This window comes from Epinephelus lanceolatus, chromosome 11, assembly GCF_041903045.1.
Source record: "Epinephelus lanceolatus isolate andai-2023 chromosome 11, ASM4190304v1, whole genome shotgun sequence".
NCBI lineage: Eukaryota > Metazoa > Chordata > Actinopteri > Perciformes > Serranidae > Epinephelus > Epinephelus lanceolatus.
In genome coordinates, this window is record NC_135744.1 from 3,863,591 (window position 1) to 3,888,433 (window position 24,843).

The window sequence follows — 24,843 nt, forward strand, 5'->3', positions numbered from 1 at the left end:
TTATTTATCCTTATTCATCGTATTAGCAATAATACTGTATTACACTACATAAACGAGCATACAGCTAACATTTTACACTCTGCAGGTATAAGGAATTCCTGATAGTATTTGGTGTTTAATTTAATCTAAATAATCTGATCTATCCCTCCTCAGGGATCTCACGGCTCTAGAGGGGATGATTAAACAACATCAGGAGCTGAAAGCCAAAGTAGATGGCCGCAGCAAGACCATACAGCAGTGTGCAGATCTGGGCAAGATCTTAATAGCTGCAGGAAACCCTGCATCAGAGGAGGTCAGACTACAACACATTTAAATGACTGTCACAAAGAGTACATAAAACCCATACAATTACTTGATTAAGATGTAGCAATATGTTGTTGTAGTCACGACTGCAATTTGTTTGTCCCCACAGATAAAAGAGAAGCTGGACAGTCTTCTGGCAAAGCAGAAAGATCTTATTGACAAATGGGACAAACACCAGGAGAAGTTACAGTGCAGTGAGTAACTCACTAGAGCAGAAGCACCTCCTAACACAACATTATGTTAAATGTCAAACAGGCTCAAACTACGAATGCTTTTTTCCACTTTGTCCTTTTATTACGGATTATGTATCAATCTTATGGTTCTTCTTGCTTGTGCTAACATTACATACTCACTCTAAACTAACTCAATTGATAAAATACACTTCCACTATGATCTAGTGTCTAAATAAAAACTGATTTTTACTGGAGTGTGCATTAAAATGTGGTGTGACGGTAATCGTGTTGTTGGTCTGCTGTCAACTCCAGAGCAGGAAAGGTTCCGGTTTGCCCAGGAGACAGTGAAGGCGGAAGCCTGGCTGAAGGCCAAGGAACCGCTGATCACCTCCAAGGAGCCAGAAGGAGGACAGGCCCCAGCCCAAACAGATGAGGTTGAGCAACTCATCCTTCGTCATGAGGCCTTCCGCAAAGCTGCTGTAACCTGGAAAGAACGCTTCAGCTCTCTCCGCCAGCTTTCCGCAGTAAGCTTGACAATAGATAAATGTTTAATCAGTTTGGTGGAGTCATAATTTAATGCTGCTACAGGAAAAAATGTGACCTTGGGATGTTGTATTTGCTTAGCAGGCATGGTGCATGCCATGAGTTTGCATTGTCATGGGCTTAAAATTGTCTCATGACATTTACTGCATGTGATGTACTTTTACTCACTGCACCCCCTCCACATTTAATGCTACATTTTTTAGTAAACCAGACTGTTTAAAGTGAGCAAATCATTCCAGATCAATTGTAATATCTTTATTTTATTGGGCCATCCTGCCTTTGATTTCTGGTTTAAATTTAGTTGATGTAGTACTGTTAGTTATATGGTGAACTCTCTCTTTAGGCTGAGAAGAAAAAAGAGGAGGAGAAAAAGACAACCCCACTGTCCAGCCGAAGGATGTTCCCATTATCATGTCTGACTCCCAGTGTCCCCTCAACCAGTACTACCTCATCTTTCTTGAGGCAGTCGGTACAGGCACATATAGAACCCAAACCCTTACAGACCAGTCTGGATCTGGGTGCTTCCCCTACAACCCAGAGATTGTCCTCAACTCTCGCCAGCTACAATCCAGTTATAAATGGATCCGGCTACCATGGACTGGAACAGCAACCCAGTGGGAAGTTGGTGAGCTCCCCATACCTCGGGATGAACCACCAGGTGGCCGGAGGTGGAAGTGACTCTGGTTTCTCAGCGCTGACCTCCCAGAGTGGTGGAGCAGACACTTCTACTTACCTTGGGATAAACCATCAAACTGCTGGCAGTGCAGAGAGCTCTGGGTACTTTGGACTGACTACTGGGTGTGTGGGTGTTACACAAAACCATCTAGGTAGTAGCAGGCTAGGAAGTTCAGGTAACCTAGCTCAGCAGCCAAGTAGTGGAGGTATGGGAAGCCCTGGCTTTCTCCCTCAACAGAACTTTGGCAGTTCTGGGTATTTGGCCCAACCACAAAATATGGGAAGTTCTGGATACTTGGGTCATCAGCCTAATTTAGGTAGTACAGGATATTTGGCACAACAGCCTAATATGGGGAGCTCTGGGTATTTGGCACAGCAGCCTAGTATGGTGAGTTCTGGATACCTAGCACAGAATTATCAGAGCAGTGGGGGTTTGGGTAGCTCAGGCTTTCTGGCACAAAATCATTACAGCAGTGGAAGTCTGGGCAGTTCTGGTTACCTGGCGCAGAGTGGTGGCATTATGGACCCTAAAATGGCATATGCATGGCAGCACCTGAAAGCTGACTTCATGCAGCCCAGGATCAACCACATCCACAAAGCTGTAAACCCTCTCCTAGAGGCTAGCAGAGTGCAGCGGGAACAGTTTGGGGACATTCCAATGGCAGACATGGTGGGGCCAGAGTCAGGACTGGAGCTTCTCCACGGCCGTCTCCAGAGGGATCCCCGTGGCAGCCGCTCTGATCCTCAGATGGACCATCTGAGGCGAGAGAGGGAGTACAAGCTGGGTAGACAGACCTCCAGTGAACAGGAGATCCAGGCCAGACTGAATGAGCTGCCATTGATTGTGCGTCAGGAGCGCTACCGGAGGCGCCTGGAGAGGCAGTCGTCCAGTGAACAGGAAGGGAGCAGCAAGCAGAGGCTGCAGAGACAGGACTCAAGTGACTTGGAGGGCTCTGTCAAGGAGGGCTCTGACAAACGCTCAGGGTATGTGAATGAAAATTCAAATTATCTTTACAAAATCTGGCTTTACAGATTGCCCAGTCAGCCCTGTCCAGCTTGATCCTAATGATTTCAAAAGTCGCGTGATGATTGTGTTTACTGTTTGGGTGACTCATGTCTGTTGTCACTGCAGGGACAAGAGACAACAGACCATGGCAGAGATTGTAGAACAGGTCCAGGAGAGAGAGGCAGCACATGTGAGTTAGCTTACATACAGGTTATAACAAAAGTGTTGTGTATGTTCATTTTTCTTCGTGTCTTGGGGTCACATTCTCTTTTTTCTACTTTCTCAGGCACGAGGAGAGCCTTATCGACCTCCAAGCAGCCTTTCAGCACCCGTGACTCGTTTTGACGGACGTCCTCGTGCCAGAGACCGCCCTAAACCAAGGAGGAGGCCCCGCCCAAAAGAGCCTGAGGAAACACGACGCTCTCGCTCAGCACCAGCCACTGGTGCCCCAACAACACCTCAGCCGCCTTCACACACTGCCCACAATGAAGGCTTCCTGTACCGCAAAAAGGCCACCACGTCTGACCTTGAAGCTCAGCAGAGAAGCCCAAATAGGTACAACCTTTACTGACAAAAATCATACAACAGACATAGTTTACAATTCATCATATGCTAAACCCTATATCCTAACAGTGACTGATTAATCATAGCTTAGAAACCGTAAACAGGCACAAAAGCGCCTGTCAAACTTTGGATTTCTATGCCGCAGCAGTGTCCATGGGGCTCTAACAAGAGTAATATACGTCATTTAAGGAGTTTGGAGGGAGGTGTCATTTTAAACCTTTCCAAACCCAAAAACACAGGAGTAAAAGTGTGATGAAAGAATGAAACCTTGTATTTAAGATGCAAACGTTAACATGTACAGCTAAGTCGCTTACAACCTACAGTAGTTATCGACTTTAATTCTAAGGTCAAGGAGCGCATCATGAACAACCTAGAGTAATCTGTGAGGTTACGTCACATTCAGAAAAGCCCCAGTAATGACCAGGACATCCACTGTGTTGTATTTCTCTTGTGTGTGGAAGTTGATCATGAATGATGTGAGAGTTAAGGCTAATTTAGGTAACTCTATCCTGATTTTTATTGGATTCTGGGAGGTTTACCCTCCAGCATTCTCAGGCAAACACATTGACTGGTCATCATACTAAAATCTTTTTCTCTTAAATTAAAAAGTAAAAAAATAACTGTTGGAAATTACGCAAAAGTATTTGAGCTTTAGGACCACAGACACCAAACCGATGTTGGAGAAGTAGCAGCGAAAAAAGCCCCCTGCTACTGCTACATCGCCTCTTGTTGTCTTGTCTTGACCAAGGCAAACGCTGCCTGTATGGCAGACGGGACAAAGCTCTTGTTGAAGCGTGCTCGTCTCCATCTCAGGGTCCTGTATCTGTTCCCAGACAGCAGCAGTGTGAAGTGTGGGTTGAGAGGGTGATCCGAGTCATTGGTTATTGTTCATTCGAGACATGTGACAGATCGGTGGCTGAGCTCTGTGAGGTTGGGTGTGGGATGGTTGATGATTATGGATGCGATGTGTGTTATTTTTGATACCTGTAATACTAGGACTAACTTCCTCTACAACTACAACAAAAAAGCAAAGCTGTTTATTCCCATGTCCTCTACATGAGTCATCAGCTGGTTGGGATGCTGACTTTATTCCTGTAGCTTCTAGCATGACAGCATAACATCTTGCATCTTTAATATAATACTTTTTTTGATAGAAAATGAATGATGTACATAAGATTATATCCAACAAGCCCACAAGTGTCCAGACATGTATTCAATCTTAATTTGTTAAGATCTGCTTAATGTGTCATTTGAATTTTACAGTAAGTCCTGGGTGAACGTATACTGTGTGCTGAAAGAGGGACAGTTGACCTTCTACAAGGATGCCAGGAACCACACCACAACATACAATGAAGAGCCTCCTGTAGATCTCAGTAACTGCTCATTTGATCCCTCAATGGGATACAAAAAGAAGAAAAACGTCTTCATTCTTCAGTAAGAGCTTTTCTATTGTGGCAAATTTTAATGGCAGAGATTTTGATTTTATTAGACAAGTGCATTATTATTATTACTTATCAGACATATAAAAAGCAAAGCAGTGCAGTAGAAACTGACAATTCCTGTGGATTTTTTTCTGCAACAGAATGACCAATGGAAACAACTTTGCATTCCATGCAAAAGATGAGGTAAGGTTTCCTGCCTTTAGATCTTCTACGTGAATGCATTGAAAACTATAGGATGGAGGTATTAATTTTCACCAAATTGACTCATGGAACTAGAGATAAATTCAACACAGACAACCATTCACAGCCTTTTGGGGTAGAGGACAAAAGAGAAGCAAAATTAGACTTATAAGATCTGCATGCTTTTAAAAGACCTGAACTCTGAAATATGTAAAGCTGTGCTGGGTAACCTTAGTGGATAGGATAGGACGAATAGTTTATTGCAACTATATGGATGGGAAGTATTTCCCTTTCATTTAAAGTTATACTACACAGAATTTTCTTAAAAACAATGTATTGACTCAGCTAAAAGTAATCTGTCTCGATTATCATTTACAACTCACTAGAACAGTGTGGCAGTGTATTTATCTGTAATGATTTTCATCTTGTTTTGCTGAGTTTGAAACATTCCTGGCCACAAGGTGCCAGACCGTAAGCAGCATGCATCTAACAGAAAGCTATGAAAATCACATCAAAAAACAAACAAACAAAAAAAAAGCAAATATAGCAAGCTGAAAAGCGAAGCAATGGATAGAATAAGAGTCTTCTAAAAAGTGAAATTTCTGTTGAGTGGAGTCCCACTTTACTTTGTCAAAAGCTTTTCCTGCATCTAATAATATCAAAGCTTCATGGGTGATGAGGGTGGAGGGGTTTTAGATAATATTAAACAGATGCCTGAGGTTGGAAAAAGAATGTCTATTTAGAATAAACCTGGTGTGATCTGGTGAAATGATAAAATCGTGATTCCAAAAAAGTTGTCTTGTTTTTGACCTATATTTAATTTATTACAAAGAGAAAATATTAAATGTTCATATTAATGAACTTTTTTTTTTTTTTTTTAAATTAATATACATGCGTAGGCCTACATGAGTTTGATGCCTAAAACCCACACCAAAAAAGTTGGGACAGGAGCAACAAATACTGGGGGAGTTGTGGAATTTTGAAAAAACACCTGTTTGGAACATTCCACATTAAAAAAACAGTTCATTGGTAACAGGTGGTAGTATCATGAAGAAAGGGGCTTCCTTTAAAGGCTGGTAAAATGCAAAGTGATTTGAACACGATGAACATGGAGGCTCAGTGCACTGAACCACTTGCGAACCAAACTCTCTTATGTTTTGTATTGTCAGCTGCAGCACATTGTTGCTTCCCTCCATTGTTTACCTTCAAAAATAAAAGGCCAATTTATATTAGTCAGAGCATTTTGCTAAGGAGTAACTTAACAGAATAGCTTACACAAGTCACATATTTTCAGAACTTACCATGTAATCCTATGGCTTCACTCACTTTCTACGAGCCCTCTTATTTTTTGTTTTTTCTCTGTACAAAAAGGCTACTGAAGTTGAGCTGTGGAGCTCTGGGTGCTCACAGGCGGCGACAATTAAGTTTGTCTTCCATTTCTAAAGGTGTGTTCACACCGGACCTGTTTTTTTTCCGCTAGCGACGAGTTTACATACAGTCAATGCAAACAGGCAATTGAGCATATATTTGCCCGGGAGAAAAATTGCTCGGGCTCCGAGCGACAGAGCGATTTTTCGCTTGTCGCTTGAGATGAGAATTCTCATCTGGAGCAGTATTTCGCTGGGTCCTGTCACTTGCAGCTCAATGCTGATTGGCTGCTGTAATCCCGGAATCCTGGGGGGGTGCTTGACTGTCATGACATGTCAGCTTCATTAAAAGTATAGCTGCAAATTAAAAGCAACAATAGATGTAAAAACACAAAGACACAATACATCTGTGATCAGTTCCCTAATTTAATTTTAACAATTTTTTCAATCTTCTCCAATTTCTCGTTTTATTTTATGGAAGTGATCAATGTAAGTGCACTTGTCCTAGAGCCGCCACAACATGCAAATAACTCTGTTTAGATAAAACCTACAAGCTTCTCTTCCTATGACTTTTACTAAAAATGTGTCTTGTATGTTTTCTGAAGCCTTTAAGTTACAAAAATGAAACACACTAGACTTCTGAGCATTTATACCTCCTGCAATACCTCCTATACACATATTGCAAAACTATGTAAAAGTACACCAAAGCATACATTTTCGTTTACAAATATTTATTTGAAAACAAAACCATTCATACTGTCAATAACAAACCATTTTGTTAATAATAAAAAACGGTGACCGCGCCAGCCGGTGGGACTGCGGCGCTTGGAGGGGCGCTGTAATTCTGGCAGTCCTAGTGTAAAGCACCACGGACAGCGCCAATGCATCTATCGCTGTAGCTCAGAGGCTCTGATGCCTGAGTCAGAGCATGTGAGCGGAGCTGGAGCTGCCTCAACCATAGGTTATTGGTAGGAAGAAAAACGGCTGCTGAAAAAACTGTCACTGTCAACTGCCTCCAAGCGCTGCAACGATCTGCCAAACCATCATATGTAACTTCATTGTTTATGCTGCCCGTGTGCTCAGAAGCACGCAATGAATGTATTTTTGAGTAATTTCCGAGAAGTTATGATAAAATTAAAAAAAAGTATTACAGACTATAGAATAGGACTGACAACCTCTCCAGTGTCGCATGTCAATTAATTAACACTATTTGTCGGCTTTTTATAATGCCTTTTTTTTTTTTTTTTTTTGCTGCTGTGCTGCTGCTGTGCTGTGTCTCCAGTTGAAAGTGGCGATTTGCTAAATACATTCTACAAAAATAAATTAAATTAACTTTTGGTCTATAATATTGTTGGCTATATTACGCATTTTAATGAAAAAAACTCTTAAGAATAAAAGAAATAAACACCAAAATAATTAGTGGAAACTTTTTTTATTGATACTCCTCCTCTCTGACATACTAACACACCCACACACACACACACACACACACACACGCACGCACACACACAGCTGGCGCGGTCACTGTTGAGATTACATTCGTTTTTTATTATTAACAAAATGTTTTTTTATTGACCGTATTAATGGTTTCATTTTCAAATAAATATTTGGAAATGAAAATGTATGCTTTGGTGTACTTTTACAGAGTTTTGCAATATGTATACCTGTATGTATCAAAATGTAGAATTTTCAGCCGCTGCCGCAGTTGGAGGTATAAATGCTCAGATGTATTGTCTCTGTGTGTTTTGTTTTGCTTTTAATTTGCAGCTATACTTTTAATGAAGCTGACATGTCATGTTAGTCAAGCACCCCCCCGAAATACCCTGATTGCTTCAGTGACATCATCAAAGCGAAAAAGCAAGTCCGTTGATTTCTGCCACATTGATGAGCGATTGCAACTGAGCGATGAAGCGATATCAAAGGGGTGAACCGAGAGACAGCGAAAAAAATAAAAAGTCCGGTGTGAACACACCTTAATTCTTGGTAACATCAAGAGAATCTCAACCATGTTTCTGATAGGCTTTTTGCAACACAGTGTCATGTGAATTCCTTGCACAAATTGAAAAATTTAAAGGCACGTGAATTCACGAGTAGCGCAAATGTTGCATGTTTGCATCATTTGCATCGAAACACCGTTTTTGCATCTATTCTTATCCCATCCCATCAGTGACATTTCATCTAAATTTACAGCATACGACATCCCTCTGTCCTTTGGACCCTCACAGCAGATAAGGAAAAACTCCCCAAAAAACCCCTTTAACGGGGGAAAAAATGGTAGAAACCTCAGGAAGAGCAACTGAGGAGGGATCCCTCTTCCAGGATGGACAGACATGCAATAGATGTCGTACAGAACAGATCAACATGATAAATTAACAGTAATCCGTATGACAGAATAAGAAAGAAAGAGAGACAGAGAGACTAAAGCAATGGTGACTTGAGGTTAACATTAATATGATGGTCTGAAAAGCGAGCAGCACGCTAGCTAGCTAGTTCATGCTTTCTATTAATCAATTGCTTGATTTTTTAAATTAATAACTTCCCCTACTGCTCATTTCAAAAGGCCACCACATAAAAAGGTGTTTAGATCAGTTCCCCATAAGCCACACTTTCATTATACAATACTTTCTGTCACCGAGCACAATCCTGAATTCGGCACTCACCATTGGCTGTCACCATCTTGGTTTTCTGGAGCCAGAAGTGACCATATTTGGATGAATGAGTGGAACCGGGAGCGAGGGATGGATCTCACTAACAGACAGTAGCAATGCCTCACAGACAACCTGTCACTCAAGTGGCCATTAGAGGAACTACAGCTTTTGACACTTCAGTGTTGGCATTATTTTTCAAAAGCAGAGGTTACCACTTGATCTTGCCTAATTTTTCAGTCACACTACAACAGGATATTTTTGTTATTACAACATAAAGGTTATCACATTATAAAAGGTAACTTTTCTTGTTATAACAAAATACTTTTTATGTTGTTATGACCTGAAACATTTCATGTTATAGTGTAGTGTATTATCATTTGCTCTCAAACACCACCAGGTCTATATAAGCAGGGTATTTGGGGCTGTTTTTCAGAGCAGTTCATATTGGCTTTGAACCCTCTCCAAGCATTCTAGATGCTTGATAGATGCTGTACTTCTTGTAATAAAACTTTTCTTTATGCAAGCAAGACGGTGTCATCAGAGTCTCCTTCATTACCTTCACATCATCGCTATTTAAGAAACAACAATTTCATTTTAACTTGTTGTTGTAAACTGTTTCACATTAAATCATTATCGCCTACATTGTTAAAACGTGAAATATTTCACATTATAATGTGATAACATGTTGTTATAACATGAAAGTCATGTTTGACTGAGGAAACGTGTGTGGAGAAAAGATAAATTGATAAATATGACTCATTTACTTGATTTGATTAAGTTCTGCCTAATGCTTGGGTTGAAACATGGTGAAATCCTGCTGTTACAGAGCATGGTGGATGATAGTGTGATAAGTCACGGATCAACCAAAACAAAACCACTGGCTGGTGAAGTGAATAACATTGACCATTTTCTTACTCTGTAATGTTCTATTGAGAAACCTTGGGTCCTGGCATTCATGTGGATGCCACCTGACACAATCCATCCACCCAAACACTGTTACAGACCAGGTACCCAATCACCAGTGATTTAATGTTTTGGCTGATCGGTATATGTGTAAACTAAGAGGGATTTTTAAATCACTGGGGCTGTACAGAAGGAAAAATGAGTTTGACCTTTTGGAGGTAGCACCATTTCTCAATGATCATGTCTCACTGATCGGCTTTAGGTGCATTAAGGACCCCATAGATGCAGTTCACAACTGCCAAAGTACCTATCACTGGGAGTCAGCTCAAGACAGGTGCCAGAATGTAGTGACTGAGAGGGCTGTTCAAAACTGGGGGACAGAAATTCTTTAATGTAACCATGCAATAGCCTCAGAAAAGCTAAGTACAAAAGACTACTGTTACATTTATTCTGAATTTATGAATGATCCTCTGTCTAAACAAACAAGCTAAGTAACTATCAGTCTGTCTATCTTTCTATCTGTGTACTGCTCCGTTTCAGTAGTATGGACAGCGCCACACCTACAGATGTGCCCCCAGCCCCTACAAAGAGCAAACAATGCTGTCCATAATTCTAAAACAACAATAGATACGAGAACTTAAATAGCTGAGGGGGCATTTTTTTCATAAAATAAAATTAATTGATTTAACAAAATAGCCTTAGGAAGTCTAGATAAGAACATAAGGCTTGTGTTCCAAAAAACACAAAAAACAAAAAACATTTATTCAGTTCAATTCAATTCAAGGAAAAAAAAACAACGTAGAAACCTCAGGAAGAGCAACTGAGGAGGGATCCTTCTTCCAGTATGGACAGACGTGCAATAGATGTCATACAGAACACATCAACATGATAAATTTGCAGTAATCCATATGACAAAATGATATATAAAGAGAGATAGAGACAGAGAGAGATGCACGGCAGGCAGTAATGACAATAGCTACAATAACATTCATTTTAGTAATAATAATAATAAAATAATAACAGTAATTGTGGTAGCATATGTTGTAAGTATTAATGTATGATAGTACATATATGTGACAATAATAATCATGTGTATAATAACAGTAGAAGTATGACTAATGATAACAGCAGCAGCAGGAGGCATCAGGCAGGACCACGGCAGCAGCACAACCACGTCACACGATCCAGGCACCGCAATGATATAATTTTGCTGGCTGAGTCTGAGTCTGACATACTGAATATGTTAAATATACTTAGTGTGTGGTGCTATAAATAGAGATTAGCAATAAACCAGAATTAAACACGTATAATGCGTTTCCGACAGAAAGGTATGGAGAGAAGTCCACAGAGATTCAGTTTTCACTCAGTCCCTTTAGAATATGTCAGGTATATTCAGGTTAGGTTTAGGTCTTGATGAATTTATGACCTACGGGGTCAGGGTTGGCCTCCATGTTGATTCTGCTGGGAGAGTCTTAAGTTCAATTATGAACAAACTGAAAATATGTAATGATCTTTGTTATTCTACATATACTTAACTCTATGATGCATGTGTCTCCCCTATAATGAATTATTCTGCAGGGATATGGGGCTTAAAATAATCTAAATTGCTGACACTATACAGAATAGAGCAATACAGTGTTTTCTGGGGGTTCATAGATTTGCTCCTATTCCAGCAGTTCTGTGAGACATGGGCTGGGTACCAGGAGCCCTGCAACGAAAATTTTAAATAACCCAATTGTGGAACCGCCCTATAAAAATGGCAGAGGACAGAATAAATAAGGTGTTTATGTGGAGCAGATTACACAGTTCTCCTTTCAATCTTTGAGGAGGTGGATATAGTGTATATTTACAGGACTCTATTAAGAAAAAGCTGTTAATGAAATTTAAAGGAGATGGTTAGAAAACGTTCTGTAAATGCCTAAAATTATGGACATATGTGCATATACTGTAAAACCTAATAGCCCGGGCTATTATTTGCTTGAATCACTGAACTTAACCGACTTATACTAGGGACAGGCCTTTAATTCCTGTCACACAAAACTGTTGCTCAGCAAAGATGGGAAATACTATGAAATTGTTTATTTGAACCAGTGTGAATATTACTTGCGTAAAAATTAGGGTTTGAATAACATATCAATAATGTGTTATGTTATGACACTTGTTTCACGTTACCCGCGTTATCAATTTTATTTATAAAGCCCAATATCACATATCACAATTTGCCTCAGAGGGCTTTACAGCATACGACATCCCTTTGTCTTTTGGACCCTCACAGCGGATAAGGAAAAACCCTTTAACGGGAGAAAAAATGGTAATTTCAGTTAAATGAAATGAACCAAGCTAACAGTGTATAGCATCTCCATATTGACAGAAGTTTAAACATTTATATTTGCTTGTGCGATCTAAACAGCTAACGAATATGAGCTTAAAGTCAACAATCGGGTTATACATCCAAACAACCTCTATAAAACTGAACTGCCTGGCAAACAAACCAGGCGTCTAATTGAGACGGGCCTTTACTTGTCAAAATGTGTAGCCACACCCGACTAGTAAAAATGAATGGGCGTGTAATTGGGAATAGGCTTTTGAAGTTTTACTGTCAAACAGAAGTTTTGCCCTGAATCATCCGTAACATCCCATTTATCTCGAAACCCAAAGATCTTTAGTTGCACAGCTGAGAGCTGGTATTCTTTCTCTGAACACTGAGATCTAACAATTTAACAATATTCAGGAGGAAAACGGAGTATGTGAGTTTTGTGATTTGGGTGAAGTGGAGAGTCCCATTATCTGTTATACTGTACAAACTATGATAACTTAAAGCAACACTTACCTTTCTGGAAATGTTTTTCTGGCACAATAAAATGTAAGTGAATTCCACCAGAGATAAAAACTCATAATTATACCATACCATACCATACCACCTTCTCATATGGTTCAAAGAAAACTCCGACCAATCATTGCATTGGACGAGCATCCTGTCTGTCTTCCCCTCGTGGAGGCCTCTGACTGATGTAACCGCTGGGGTAACATCCATGGAGTCTGTGAGACAACAAATATGCTTGTGGATATAAACTTTTCTCCGTAACAATGGCAGACAAATGCGGACCACTGCTTTCACCTCCAGCCGCTCCAACAGGGAAATCAGTTGGCAAAAGAAAGAATATTGCAGAAAAAGCTAACACTAAGAGAGAACTCAATGCTGAAAGAGCCAAAACTCCAACTCAACATCGGCTCTGCTTTCGAGCAATCGCGAAGACTGATGCACAAAAGGGACAAGATGGTCGCAGAGTTTCTGCTGGACAGATATTTTTAATTTGCCTCTAATGTAACTTAGGCTATAACGTTATATATACAGTATATATTGTAACCTAAACAAGATTATTTACACAATATATATATAGTATAAATAGATAATACACAGAATATATACAGTCAAGGTGAAATGGGGTTATTGCACAAGTTAAATTAAATTATTGCACATGTTGACAGTGGGTGAAATAGTCTCAGGGCCACTCAGAGGGAGGAGTTGTACAGTTTGATGGCCACAGGCAGGAATGATTTCCTGTGGCGCTCAGTGGTACATTTAGGTGGTATGAGTCTCCTACTGAAAGTACTCTTGTACCTGGCAAGCACATGGTGGAGTGGGTGTGAGGCATTGTCCAAGATAGTTCGTAGCTTAGACAGCATCCTCCTGTCTGACACCACCATCAGAGAGTCACACTCCGTTCCCACGACATCACTGGCCCTGCGGATCAGTTTGTTGAGTCTGTTGGCGTCCGCCACCCTCAGCCTGCTGCCCCAGCACACAACAGCATAGAGGATAGCACTGGCCACCACAGACTCATAGAAAATCCTCAGCATAGTCCGGCAGATGTTGAAGGACCTCAGTCGCCTCAGAAAATAGAGACGGCTCTGGCCCTTCCTGTAGAGAGCGTCAGTGTTCTTAGCCCAGTCCAATTTATTGTCCATGTGTACCCCCAGGTACTTATAGCTCTCCACAATGTCCACACTGACCCCCTGGATGGAAACAGTGGTCACCAGTGTCTTGGTCCTCCTCAGATCCACAGCCAGTTCCTTTGTCTTTGCCACGTTGAGCTGCAGATGGTTCTGCTCACACCATGTGACAAAGTTATCCAAAACAGCCCTGTACTCATCCTCATCACCCTTGGTGATACATCCAACTATAAGATAAGATAAGATACACCTTTAATGATCCCATAATTGAGAAATTCCAGTGTTACAGCAGTCAAGAGGAAAGAGTCAGATTAAAGATTTCAAATTTAAACTTAAAAACTTAAATAACTAGGCATGCAAATAAGTACAAAAATACAAGAGACGGCGATAAATAATAATAACAATAACAATAAAAATAATAATGGGAAGTGGATAATAAGGAGCAGCAGTGAATGAAAATGGCCAGTGGATAAGGTGCAAGTGATTGTATGTGCAAAAACAGCAGACTGCTGTGGTGTCCATAAAGTGTCCATAGTGTCAATAAAGTGTCCATGGTGTAGTCTACTGTGAGCAGTGCTGGTTATGTAGCCTGACAGCAGCAGGCAGGAAGGACCTGTGATAGCATTCCTTCACACACTTTGGGTGAATCAGTCTATCGCTGAAGGAGCTCTCCAGAGCTTTTATCTCCTCCTGCAGAGGATGGGAGTCATTAGTCCTCAGAGATGACAGCTTGGCTGTCATCCTCCTTTCTCCCACCACCTGCACAGAGTCCAGAGAGCATCCCAGGACAGAGTTGGCCTTCTTGATCAGCTTGTCCAGTCTCTTCCTATCTGCAGCCGAGACGCTGCTGCCCCAGCAGACTACTCCGTAGAAGATGGCTGATGCCACCACAGTGTCAAAGAAGGTCTTCAGGAGCGCCCCCTGCACTCCAAAAGACCTGAGCCACCTCAGCAGGTAGAGTCTGCTTTGGCCTTTCCTGTATAGTGCTGTTACGTGATTAGTCCAGTCCAGTTTATTGTTAAGATGAACACCCAGGTACTTATAAGATGTCACCATCTCAATGTCCTTTCCCTGGATGTTCACCGGTGTTGGGGGCAGGAGTCTCCGCCTGCAGAAATCCACCATCAGCTCTTTGGTTTTCCCCGCGTTGATCTGAAGGTGGTTCCTCAGCCACCAGTCCACAAAGTCCTGGTTCAGTTCTCTGTACTCCCTGTTGTACCCATCTGTGATGAGGCTGACTATGGCAGAGTCGTCAGAGAACTTCTGCAAATGACAGGTGGGGGTGTGGTATGAAAAGTCTGCAGTGCCACCCCTATGTGCTCCAGTTTGTCACTCAGAAGTGCAGGCTGTATGGTGTTGAAAGCGCTGGAGAAATCAAAGAACATGATTCTCACAGAGCTTCCAGGCTTCTCCAGGTGGGAAAGAGCTCTATGCAGGAGGAAGATGACGGCGTCATCCACCCCAATGCCAGGCTGGTAAGCAAACTGCAGCGGGTCCATTGAAGGGCCTACTGCGGGGCGGAGACGAGACAGGACCAGGCGCTCCAGAGTCTTCATGAGGTGTGATGTTAATGCCACCGGTCTGAAGCTGCTGAAGTCCTTGGGGTGCGGAGTCTTGGGCACAGGTACCACGCAGGATGTCTTCTACAGCTGTGGTACTCTTCCCAGCCTCAGGCTCAGGTTGAAGATGATTTCAACTATCCCGCACAGTTGGTCTGCGCAGGTCTTCAGGAGCCTGGAGCTGATGCCATCTGGACCCGCAGCCTTCCTTGTCTTTATCCTCCTCAGCTGATCTCTCACCTGAAAGGTAGTGAAGGACAAGCTGGAGCAGGGGGGCTGTGTGCTGGAGGGTGGAGGTGATGAGGGGGGGGTGGTGGTGGTGAGATGTCCGGGGGAGCGGGGGTGGGGGGTTGCAGCCGTGATGTCTGGGCCAGGGGAGTGGCAGACTGATCAAATCTATTGAAGAACAGATTCAGATCATTCACCCACTTCTGGTCGCCTCTGGCCTGGGAGTCTGGTTGTTTGTGTCCTGAGATGGTTTTCAGACCTCTCCAGACTCAGCTGACGTCGCTCTGCTGCAGCTGTTCCTCCATCTTCTTTTTGTATCCTTCCTTTCCCCGCCTGATGTTTCTCCGTAGCGCCTTCTGCGCGGCCTACAGCTCCTCCTTATTTCCAGAGTTAAAAGCTCTCCGCTTCTCCTTCAGGAGAGCTTTTAACTCTGGAGTAATCCAGGGTTTGGTGTTGGAGAAGCAGCGTACAGTCCTGGTGGGTACAGTGCTTTCCACACAGAAGTTTATGTAGTCCGTAATGCATGATGTCATACTGTCAATATCCTCCCCATGGCAATCACTGAGTACCTCCCACACAGTGGCCTTGAAGCAGTCTTTCAGGGCCTCCTCGACCTCAGAGTCATCAGAAAATTTCTGAAGATGGCAGGTCTCAGTGCAATAGCTGAAGTCCGTGGTGTAGAGGGTGAAGAGGAAGGGAGAGAGGACAGCTGTCAGCTTGTCACCCAGTAGAGCTGGACGGATGGTGTTGAATGCACTAGAGAAGTCAAAAAACATGACCCTCACAGTGCTCGCCGGCTTGTCCAGGTGGGCGTAGACGTGATTGAGCAGGTAGATGATGGCGTCCTCAACTCCAAGTCAGGGCTGATAGGCGAACTGGAGGGGGTCCAAAAGTGGCTTGACCGTGGGCCGGAGCTGCTCCAAGACGAGTCTCTCCAGGGTCTTCATGATGTGGGAGGTCAGTGCCACAGGTCTGTAGTCTCTGGAGCCACGGGGACACGACGTCTTTGGCACAGGAACAAGGCAGGATGTCTTCCACATCATGGGGACCCTCTGGAGACTCAGGCTCATGTTGAAGACATGCTGAAGTACTCCACATAGCTGGGGGGCACAGGGGCACCCTGGGGCTGACACCATCAGGGCCTGCAGTCTTATTTGAGTGGAGTCTCATCAGCTGTCTTCTCACATGGTCAGCAGTGAAGCACATTGTGGAGGTGATGACACGTGGGGGAGGGGTGTAGTCCTCATGATGGAGAGTGCAGTCAGTCTGGCCACGGGGGGAGGAGGTGTGAGGAGGGCTCAGGCAGGAGGCTGTTGGGGTGTGAGAGGGAGGAGTGGGGGAGGAGGGTGGAGTGGGTGATGGTTGTCCAAGACAGACAGCAGAAGAGTCAGAGGGGGGATGGGCAGGGCCAGCAGTGTCAAATCTGTTAAAAAACAGATTCAGTTCATTGGCCAACAATATGAGAGAGGTCTGGAGTGGACTGAGGACCATCACTGGCTTCGGGACCAACAACAACAGAGTCTGTTGTTGTTGGTCCCGAAGCCAGTGATGGTCCTCATTCCACTCCAGACCTCTCTCATATTGTTCTGCTGGAGTTTCCACTCCAGCTTCCTCCTGTACCTCTCCTTAGCCTCCCTGATCTTCATCTTCAGCTCCCCTGTATTGTTCTCACCTCCCTGTTACCAGCTCTGAAGGCCCTCTTCTTTGCATTGAGGATGGCTTTGATGTCCTTTGTTACCCACGATTTGTTATTTGGATAACTATGGACAGTCCTGGCTGGGACAGTGGAGTCCACACAGAAACTGATGTAGTCCGTGATGCATTCTGTGAGCCCATCAATGTCCTCCCCATGTGGCTCACAGAGTGCCTGCCAGTCTGTCACACCAAAACAGCTCTGCAGTGTCTCATAAGCCTCCTCCGACCATCTCCTCACTGTCCTCATGGTCACAGACAGGCTCCTGACTAGTGGTACATAGCAGGGGTTGAGGTGCACCAGGTTGTGGTCTGACCTATCCAGAGGGGGGAGGGGGGAGCAGCTGTATGCATCCTTGGCGTTTGCATACAGCAAGTCCAGTGTTCTCTCTTCTCTGGTAGGACAGCTCACATACTCAGTACATTTACATGCACAGCTTAATCGAGCTATGCTCAAAATTCGATTTTGGCGTCTAATCAGACTTCTGTCCTTGTCCCAGTTTTCATGCAACTGAGAAAATCGAATTACTGACGGGAACATGTCCTCCTCCTCAACACTAGGTGTTGTTTCAGCGGGTTAATACGGCCCCCTTTCCGGTTGACCTATTACGTCACTTAATAATAAACAACTGGAGTCAGGCGGCCGACCGGCATTTTCGAACAACAGCAAGATGAATAATCATACAGCTTTGTTCATCTCGTACATAATGTACGAGTTACTGATTTTGCAGATAAGGTGCACACTATCCCTCGTGGTCATGGTGATTTCGAGAGGCAGACAAGAACGCTGTATGCTGTTGGAGGGCTACAACAATAGCATGTCTTGTCTGTTCCGGGGTCATACGCCAGTGCGGGGGGTGTGGAGCATGCGCACATGCATTGTCTAGTTTAACTCCGATTACGGCGTATACATGCTGGAGAAAATCGAATTCCAATCGCATTATCTGGGTGTCTTAATTGGAGTTGGAGAATTCCGATATTAGTTGGAGTAACGTGTTTACATGCACTTCAGTTGTCCAGTTATAGTCGGATTAAGGCAATGATTCGGTTTTTTCAAGTCTCAAGGTGGGCAATGTTGTTGCCACGGTGACATGGTTGAAGTCACCCGAGATAGCTATGAAGGCACTCGGGTGTTTAGTCTGCAGGCGGGCTATGGCGGAGTGAATGACGTCACATGCCGACGTTCGGTTGGCAGATGGGGGGATGTAAACAGTTACAATAATGGCATGTGAAAACTCCCTTGCAAATAATACGGCCTGAGTCCAACAGCAAACAGTTCAATGTTCGTGCAACAGATATGTTCCTTAATATTAATCCCTGAGAATAATGCCCAACAACATTGCTCAAAAAGTTGCTCTCTGTATCGTCAGTCCAACAGTTGTGTTGGTGAGTCAAAATGAATGAGGGCTGCGCAATTTTAGACAAAACTGACAATGCAACGATTTTTTATACTGCGATATGTACTGCAATATACAGTGTATTGCAATAACTTGAGTAACTCTATTTGGAAGGAAGTCTTCATTTGGGCTTTGGAAAGGCTGTATTTGCGTGAAATAGACATTTTACAATCAAACTGTCATGGAAATTGAGAACTTCACAACCTAAAGTATTAACCAGCAAAATAAGTATGGCATATTGCCTTTGACTAATATTATAGTGATATGATGAACTTATACTGCAAGTTTCACAATGTGACTATTGCACAAGAACACATTGCGATGGTGTTGCTCTAATGATATTGTGCAGCCCTAAATTGAATTGAATTCTATGGTTCATCATAGAAAAACAACCAGTTTTTGGATTGGATTTACAGTATGACCCCTGTGCCATTTTTGCACTGCATAGGAGTGACCCCCATCAAGTTGTTGGAAGTAACTTCTACTTTAAGTACATTTTAAACAAACTACTTTTTACTTTTACTTGAGTTGATTGTTAGATGGGGAGCTTTACTTGTACTTAAGTAGAATTTCAAACGTACTTTTACTCGAGTAGAATTTTTCAGTACTTTTTCCACCTCTGGTTAACACTACTATCTAACGTAAGCACTGTAACCTTATTCTAAAACTCATCAGTCATCACTGACTCCGGTTGAGTTTTAAAACTCCAGGGTTGCGTTTGACTGTCTTGTTGTAAAGTTACACTCGCTCTTCTCTTCAGTCTATCTAACGTTACCTTGCCAACGCCTACGTCTATCATAGACGTAATGAGGACGTAATGGAGGAGGGGGGAGTAGGCCTTTGGAGGGAGGTGGAGTTGCAGGAGGAGGGGGACGGGACTTTGGAGGGAGGCGGGAGTTTTTTCTAAGCGCTGTGTGAAATGCAAGAAGGGTAAGAGTAGCTTTAAAAGAGTTAATGTTTTATGAAATAGCTTGTCTTCACCCTGACATTTTCTGGTGCTCAGATGACCAAAAGCTAAAATGGTTGTTCAGTTTTGATGTGTTTAAGTTTGCCAATTCGTTGCTAAAACCTGGAAGAGAGGGCAAGAAAGTTTGTTTTATTGGTATTTATTTTGATTTATTTTTTTAGTTTTACACAATAAATGCCATTGTGAGTGATCCATGAACTTGGTCTTCCAAAAATTAATTTGAATTTATGTTTGCTGGACTCTGACCTTGGCTTGCTCTGAATTTATGGTGTCTTGTAAGCCCGTGGGGGCTGGACATAACTGCTTGTATGACACAATAATAAAAATGTATTCATTCATTTATTCAGTGAAAAGAAAATGAGAATGTACAGTTCACTACAGTACATCATATATCACTATGATTACTCAAATTTGCACTTTTATATCTAAGGTTGTTTCAGCTAGTAAATTGTGTAACAGGGAATATCTACTATGCATGAAATTTCCAATTTGTAAATAACAAAAGAAATGGGTCAGTGGAATATCACATTAAGAGGTCAGTGGAGTAAATCCATTACTGTGCCATATAGATCCAGTATTTGCCCCAAAAAAGTTTAAAGTCAAAAAAGAAAACAAATTTGTGTTGCTGAACTTTGTTTTTCTTTGTTCCTGCACCATTACACATCTTACCATATCTCAGTTTTATCTGGTGACCCTTTGGAGGTCACCAGTGTTTCCTGATCCCTTGGGTGAGAAATCCTCTGGTGGGTGGGGCTGATTTATGGTAGACATGAGATGAGCTGCACCTTAAAAACTGTCCTACGTTAGACTTATTTTCTGGTGCGGGAGTCAAAGAAATGTCACAATGTAGCAAAGGAAGACTTGTACACAGAACAAAAAAAGATTCAGACTGAAGTCTGTATTTCAAAAATCTCCATTTGACATGTTGCAGGGCGTCACAGACAGTGAAAAAATGTGCAAATGTGCATAGAGAGCAAAAAGTGCAAATGTTTCAGTCCATGTGCAGATTCTGCACTGAGGAAGTCCAACATGGACTGAAAATTAACATCACACAATGCAATATGAAAAATAGAAAGCTATTAGCTCCATGAGAAAGAGACTACTTGTATAAGATGTGTCATTTACTGGTTTCTGTAGGAGGACCTGAAAGCCTGGACTTCAAATATCACCACCTGTATAGCTGAGCATGAGGCCATTGCCAAGTGGGACAAGCCAGGCACCTCATCCATGGACCCTGACCACTCGGAGAGGAAGGAGAAGTCAGAGGGGGATGCAGATGCCAGGTCAGAGAGGTCTGAGCTGGCTGAAGGAGAGGAGAGGTCTGAGAAGGAGAGGTCAGAGAAAGGGGATGGCTCTGAGAAGTTAGACACATCAGAGATTGCCGACAAAATGGAGGGCGGGGCAGGGGGCTCCAGCACGTCTGGAAAAAGCAAATGAGGAGCACTTTGTGTTTTAACATTACTCACTGACAAAAGGCGTAGGAGGCAGTGGGTGGGAGGGATGGATGGAGAGCATGTGCAGCTAGGTTTTCAGATCCTCAGTCACACAGCTGGAATACACTGAGGCCATGGTCTTTGGACTGACTATTGTTACTGTGACAGACTAATCTCTCAGCCCCTCCCCTTCACCCAGGCAATACATCAGTGCTTGCATTGTGCCACCTGCTGGTAGATGGGAGGTTGGCTCAGACAGACTGACAGACAGACAGACAGACAGACAGACAGAAAGACAGACGCCAACAAGTGGTCCCAGGAATTAGTCACTGTCACGTCCCATCCTTGATCGTTTAATCTCTTGGATTCACAGCATCTTTCTGTATGTATCTTTGACTGATAATGTAATGCTCTGTCTAGCTAGACAAACCTGAGAAGTGGGGAATGAAATGTTTCACAATATCAAAAAAAGAAAAAAAGGTTTTTTGAAGCAATATACTTTTTTATTTCTTCTCCTTGTTAAAGAGAGAAAAGGGGAAAAGGAAACATGAAATAATTGCAAATGTGAACTGTGATTTGTCACATCCACGTAAGCTTACTCCAGGCAGTTGTGCACCTTTAGACACTTGACACATCTGTATACTAATCATAGTGACATTTAATCCCATCACATGGCTAGCTTTGAATCATGTTAATATAATGGAATGCTGGTGTTACCCACCTGACTTCATTGGTGTAAATGAATACACAGTTCTATACAGTTTATTTTCTGTTTTTATTATCATTATCATTATTATTATTATTATTATTGTTATTATTATTTGTCCACAATGATCCATGTCAAGAAAAGAGCTTCCATCAAATTCTAATCCAAGGTGTGTTCAAAGTGGCAATGCTCAAATTAATACTAAGCCTATGTGACACAATGCTTTGTATACATGACAAAAATCCAAACATTGCATGACAAAGTCTATTAGTGCACTTGTTAAAGTTGCCTTTTTTATGTTCATGATATAAGTTAGGCAGTATTGGAATTGCAATAGTTTAATGTGAGCGGGGGGAAAACTGTAGTTTACTATCTTGGTCCACATCTGAAAATCAAGAGGTAAGTCTGGCAATGTAGGGTTGTCTTCTGACTGCTGTACGCATGTGACGAAAGGGATGTTTCTTTGGGGGGTGGGGGTGAAACCTAGAGAAGTGACTCGTCCTTGAGCTGTAACGTGAATTAAGAAGCCAGATGGCCCCTCTGCTGTTTGTACTGTATTACTGCAATGTATTTTCCACAGAATGTATTGATTTCAACTGTGAAATGTTCAATCACCACCAAGTCTGTGGTGCCCAAAATTGTAAAACCCTGAAACAGTTCAGCGAGAGTTAAGCCTCTCTGTACCCTGTGTCTTTAATTTGAAGTTGAAATTAATTGGAATCTCTCCATCAAAGGCAAGTTAAATGTAAAACTGTCATGATCCAAGTCATGAATTGTATATACCTATCTTTGTATGTATACCAATAAATCCTGTGCTCTAATAAAACAATACTCTGAACTGAAATGGGTAAAACTAAAACATTTGTATTAATCCACAAATAAAAACAGTCATCACTCAGATATATAAATGTTTATTAAATTTAAATGAAAAATATGCAAATTAGGGGCCACTATAAAATATCATAGTGTATATAAGTACACCAGTATCTAGTTGTATGAAACACCTTTTACCAGGAAAGAGCAGCAGGACATACTGTAAGTATGCTTGTTGTATTTTTATATGCCTATATTCATTCATATCAGATCCAGGAGTTGCCCCGCAGCCCCAGTAACAACTTGTACAAATAACTGATCAGTCAGTAGTCAGTGTGTCTGTGAGAGGTGTGGTAAAATTATATATTACCACCAAGAAAAAATCAACAAGCCTGGACAGTTCAGTACATGCTCCCCCCCATAACTGAATTATTGGTGACTAAACTGAAGTACAGTATGCTGTGATCACAGACATGAACAGATATTAGTCCACTTATTGTTTGTTTGTCATGTATGGCAATTATTTTTACATATACAATCAAAATTTCCCTAATGTCAGTAAAATGTAGCCACATTGTACTCACATTAAAGATCCTCTCAGACTGCACCTCAGATATGTTATAAAATGACTTCTTAACAGTCTTCCTTTCTATAAAAACACCAAAAGTATATTTTAGATGCAACAGTATTTGAATTCACTGAGTTGAGGATTGTAGTGACGGTGTGCTGTATCTGTCTGTATCACTGCAGCCTTCAAATGAGTTGAATGAGAATAGATAAGCTATTTTATGGTGTGAATGTTCTTTTAATTTGTAAGTCACTGTTTGTTTTTACATAAGTGCCATGTCATGCAGTTTGATGACACAGTGCTTCAGAAGAGAAAACGCCTGGTTATTGAAACATAAATAACAGCAGTGAGCCTGTCATGGCAATACATATTTTTATCATTGAAATAGGAGCTAGAGTATTTTCATGTGGCTGTAACTGTTCTGATTAATCGCTCACGGCAGATATTTAGCCCGCATCACCATATGCGTTTTAAGTGTTTGCTTCCCATCACTTTTATGAAACACAGGGGGGATTTTTTTCCACTATGTTATAACAGTAACAGAACTTAAATAGACAGCATAAACCGTAACTGAGGAAAAAAATATATTGTGCAAACTTTGTTTCCTTCATTGATGGTCTTACAAGTGTGTATGTCGTTGTTACTTTACATTACAAGTTGCTGCTATGACATTAAATAAACCTCCAAACCTGCTGATGCAAACTTGACGTGCAATTGATGTGGACACACATGCTGGTCACAAACATGCACGCACTCACTCACACACACACACACACATACACACACACACACACACCTGACGGAAACAGTTTCTACTACAAGCTGAGTGGTTCTGTACTCAAATGCACATTCTTGAAACTGATAATCACCGTTTACTGCAGCTCTCTCAATATCCATTATGGGGAAGATTTCACCTGAAAGGATGCAACATTATTATGACTTACAGTAATGTTTGTAGGTATGACATTAATATGTAAACACATTACACCAATACTCCAATTAAAATGATACAAATGTGCTTTTTATAGACATCAGAGAGTGTGTGTGTTCACATAGCCCCCCCAGAGTTAGAGTTGAACTTGCCTTCATACTGACACCACTTCAGGACTGACTGCTGGAAATCAACTGAAGGGCTGGTGTTTTCCAAATTGTGTTCATGTCAAGGGGTTCTCTAAATGCTTCACATCCATCCCACTTGCTTCTGTACATACAGTAATTGCTACAACAACGCTAACATTTTTATGCTGTATTTATGGCTTTCCTATAGCAGTCAGTGAAAATGCTAAATCTCATCCAAGATACATACATGCAGTTTGAAATCAAATGTGAGTGGACATGAATAATTTAGCAGAGTAAAATAAAGGTTCATGCAACTTTTGTGTGTATGACAGTGGTAGTGATGCAAGGTCTATTCTGTAATAAAACACAAAACATACATACATGAATACAGTATTGCACAAATTCTGCACAACTTGATGTATGTTTTAAGAATGTACATTTTAAATATGATGTGTTTATTAAATTGAATAACATCTGCCAATATCTGTCTGTGGAAAAATGAAAATGAAAGATGGTATTGTCTCATAAAATCTGTTCATCTCTTCATTTTGCCATTGTCTTTTTTCCCCTCTGTAGGTTTGTAGCATGGCCAGTAGGGGTGGGGGATATAATCAGTTCTTAGATGAATCGTGAGGCGGATGTGGACGATTTGGCATTGATTTA

The 24,843-nt window shown here is 41.9% G+C and overlaps 1 protein-coding gene across 3 annotated transcripts in view; it reads left to right on the plus strand.

Annotated features, from left to right (window-relative positions):
* The window catches only part of sptbn4a (spectrin, beta, non-erythrocytic 4a), a 99,605-nt gene extending 75,782 nt beyond the window's left edge, over positions 1-23,823 (plus strand). For all 3 annotated transcript variants that reach the window (XM_033639246.2, XM_033639231.2, XM_078172151.1), the window contains 9 exons: positions 154-292; positions 413-497; positions 789-1,000; positions 1,363-2,678; positions 2,827-2,890; positions 2,987-3,255; positions 4,528-4,698; positions 4,847-4,889; positions 20,739-23,823. In XM_033639246.2, the coding sequence (XP_033495137.1) occupies positions 154-292; positions 413-497; positions 789-1,000; positions 1,363-2,678; positions 2,827-2,890; positions 2,987-3,255; positions 4,528-4,698; positions 4,847-4,889; positions 20,739-21,038 (2,599 nt within the window). In that variant the 3' untranslated portion in view covers positions 21,039-23,823. The remainder of the gene's footprint in view (positions 1-153; positions 293-412; positions 498-788; positions 1,001-1,362; positions 2,679-2,826; positions 2,891-2,986; positions 3,256-4,527; positions 4,699-4,846; positions 4,890-20,738) is intronic.
* The last annotated feature ends 1,020 nt before the right edge of the window (positions 23,824-24,843 follow it).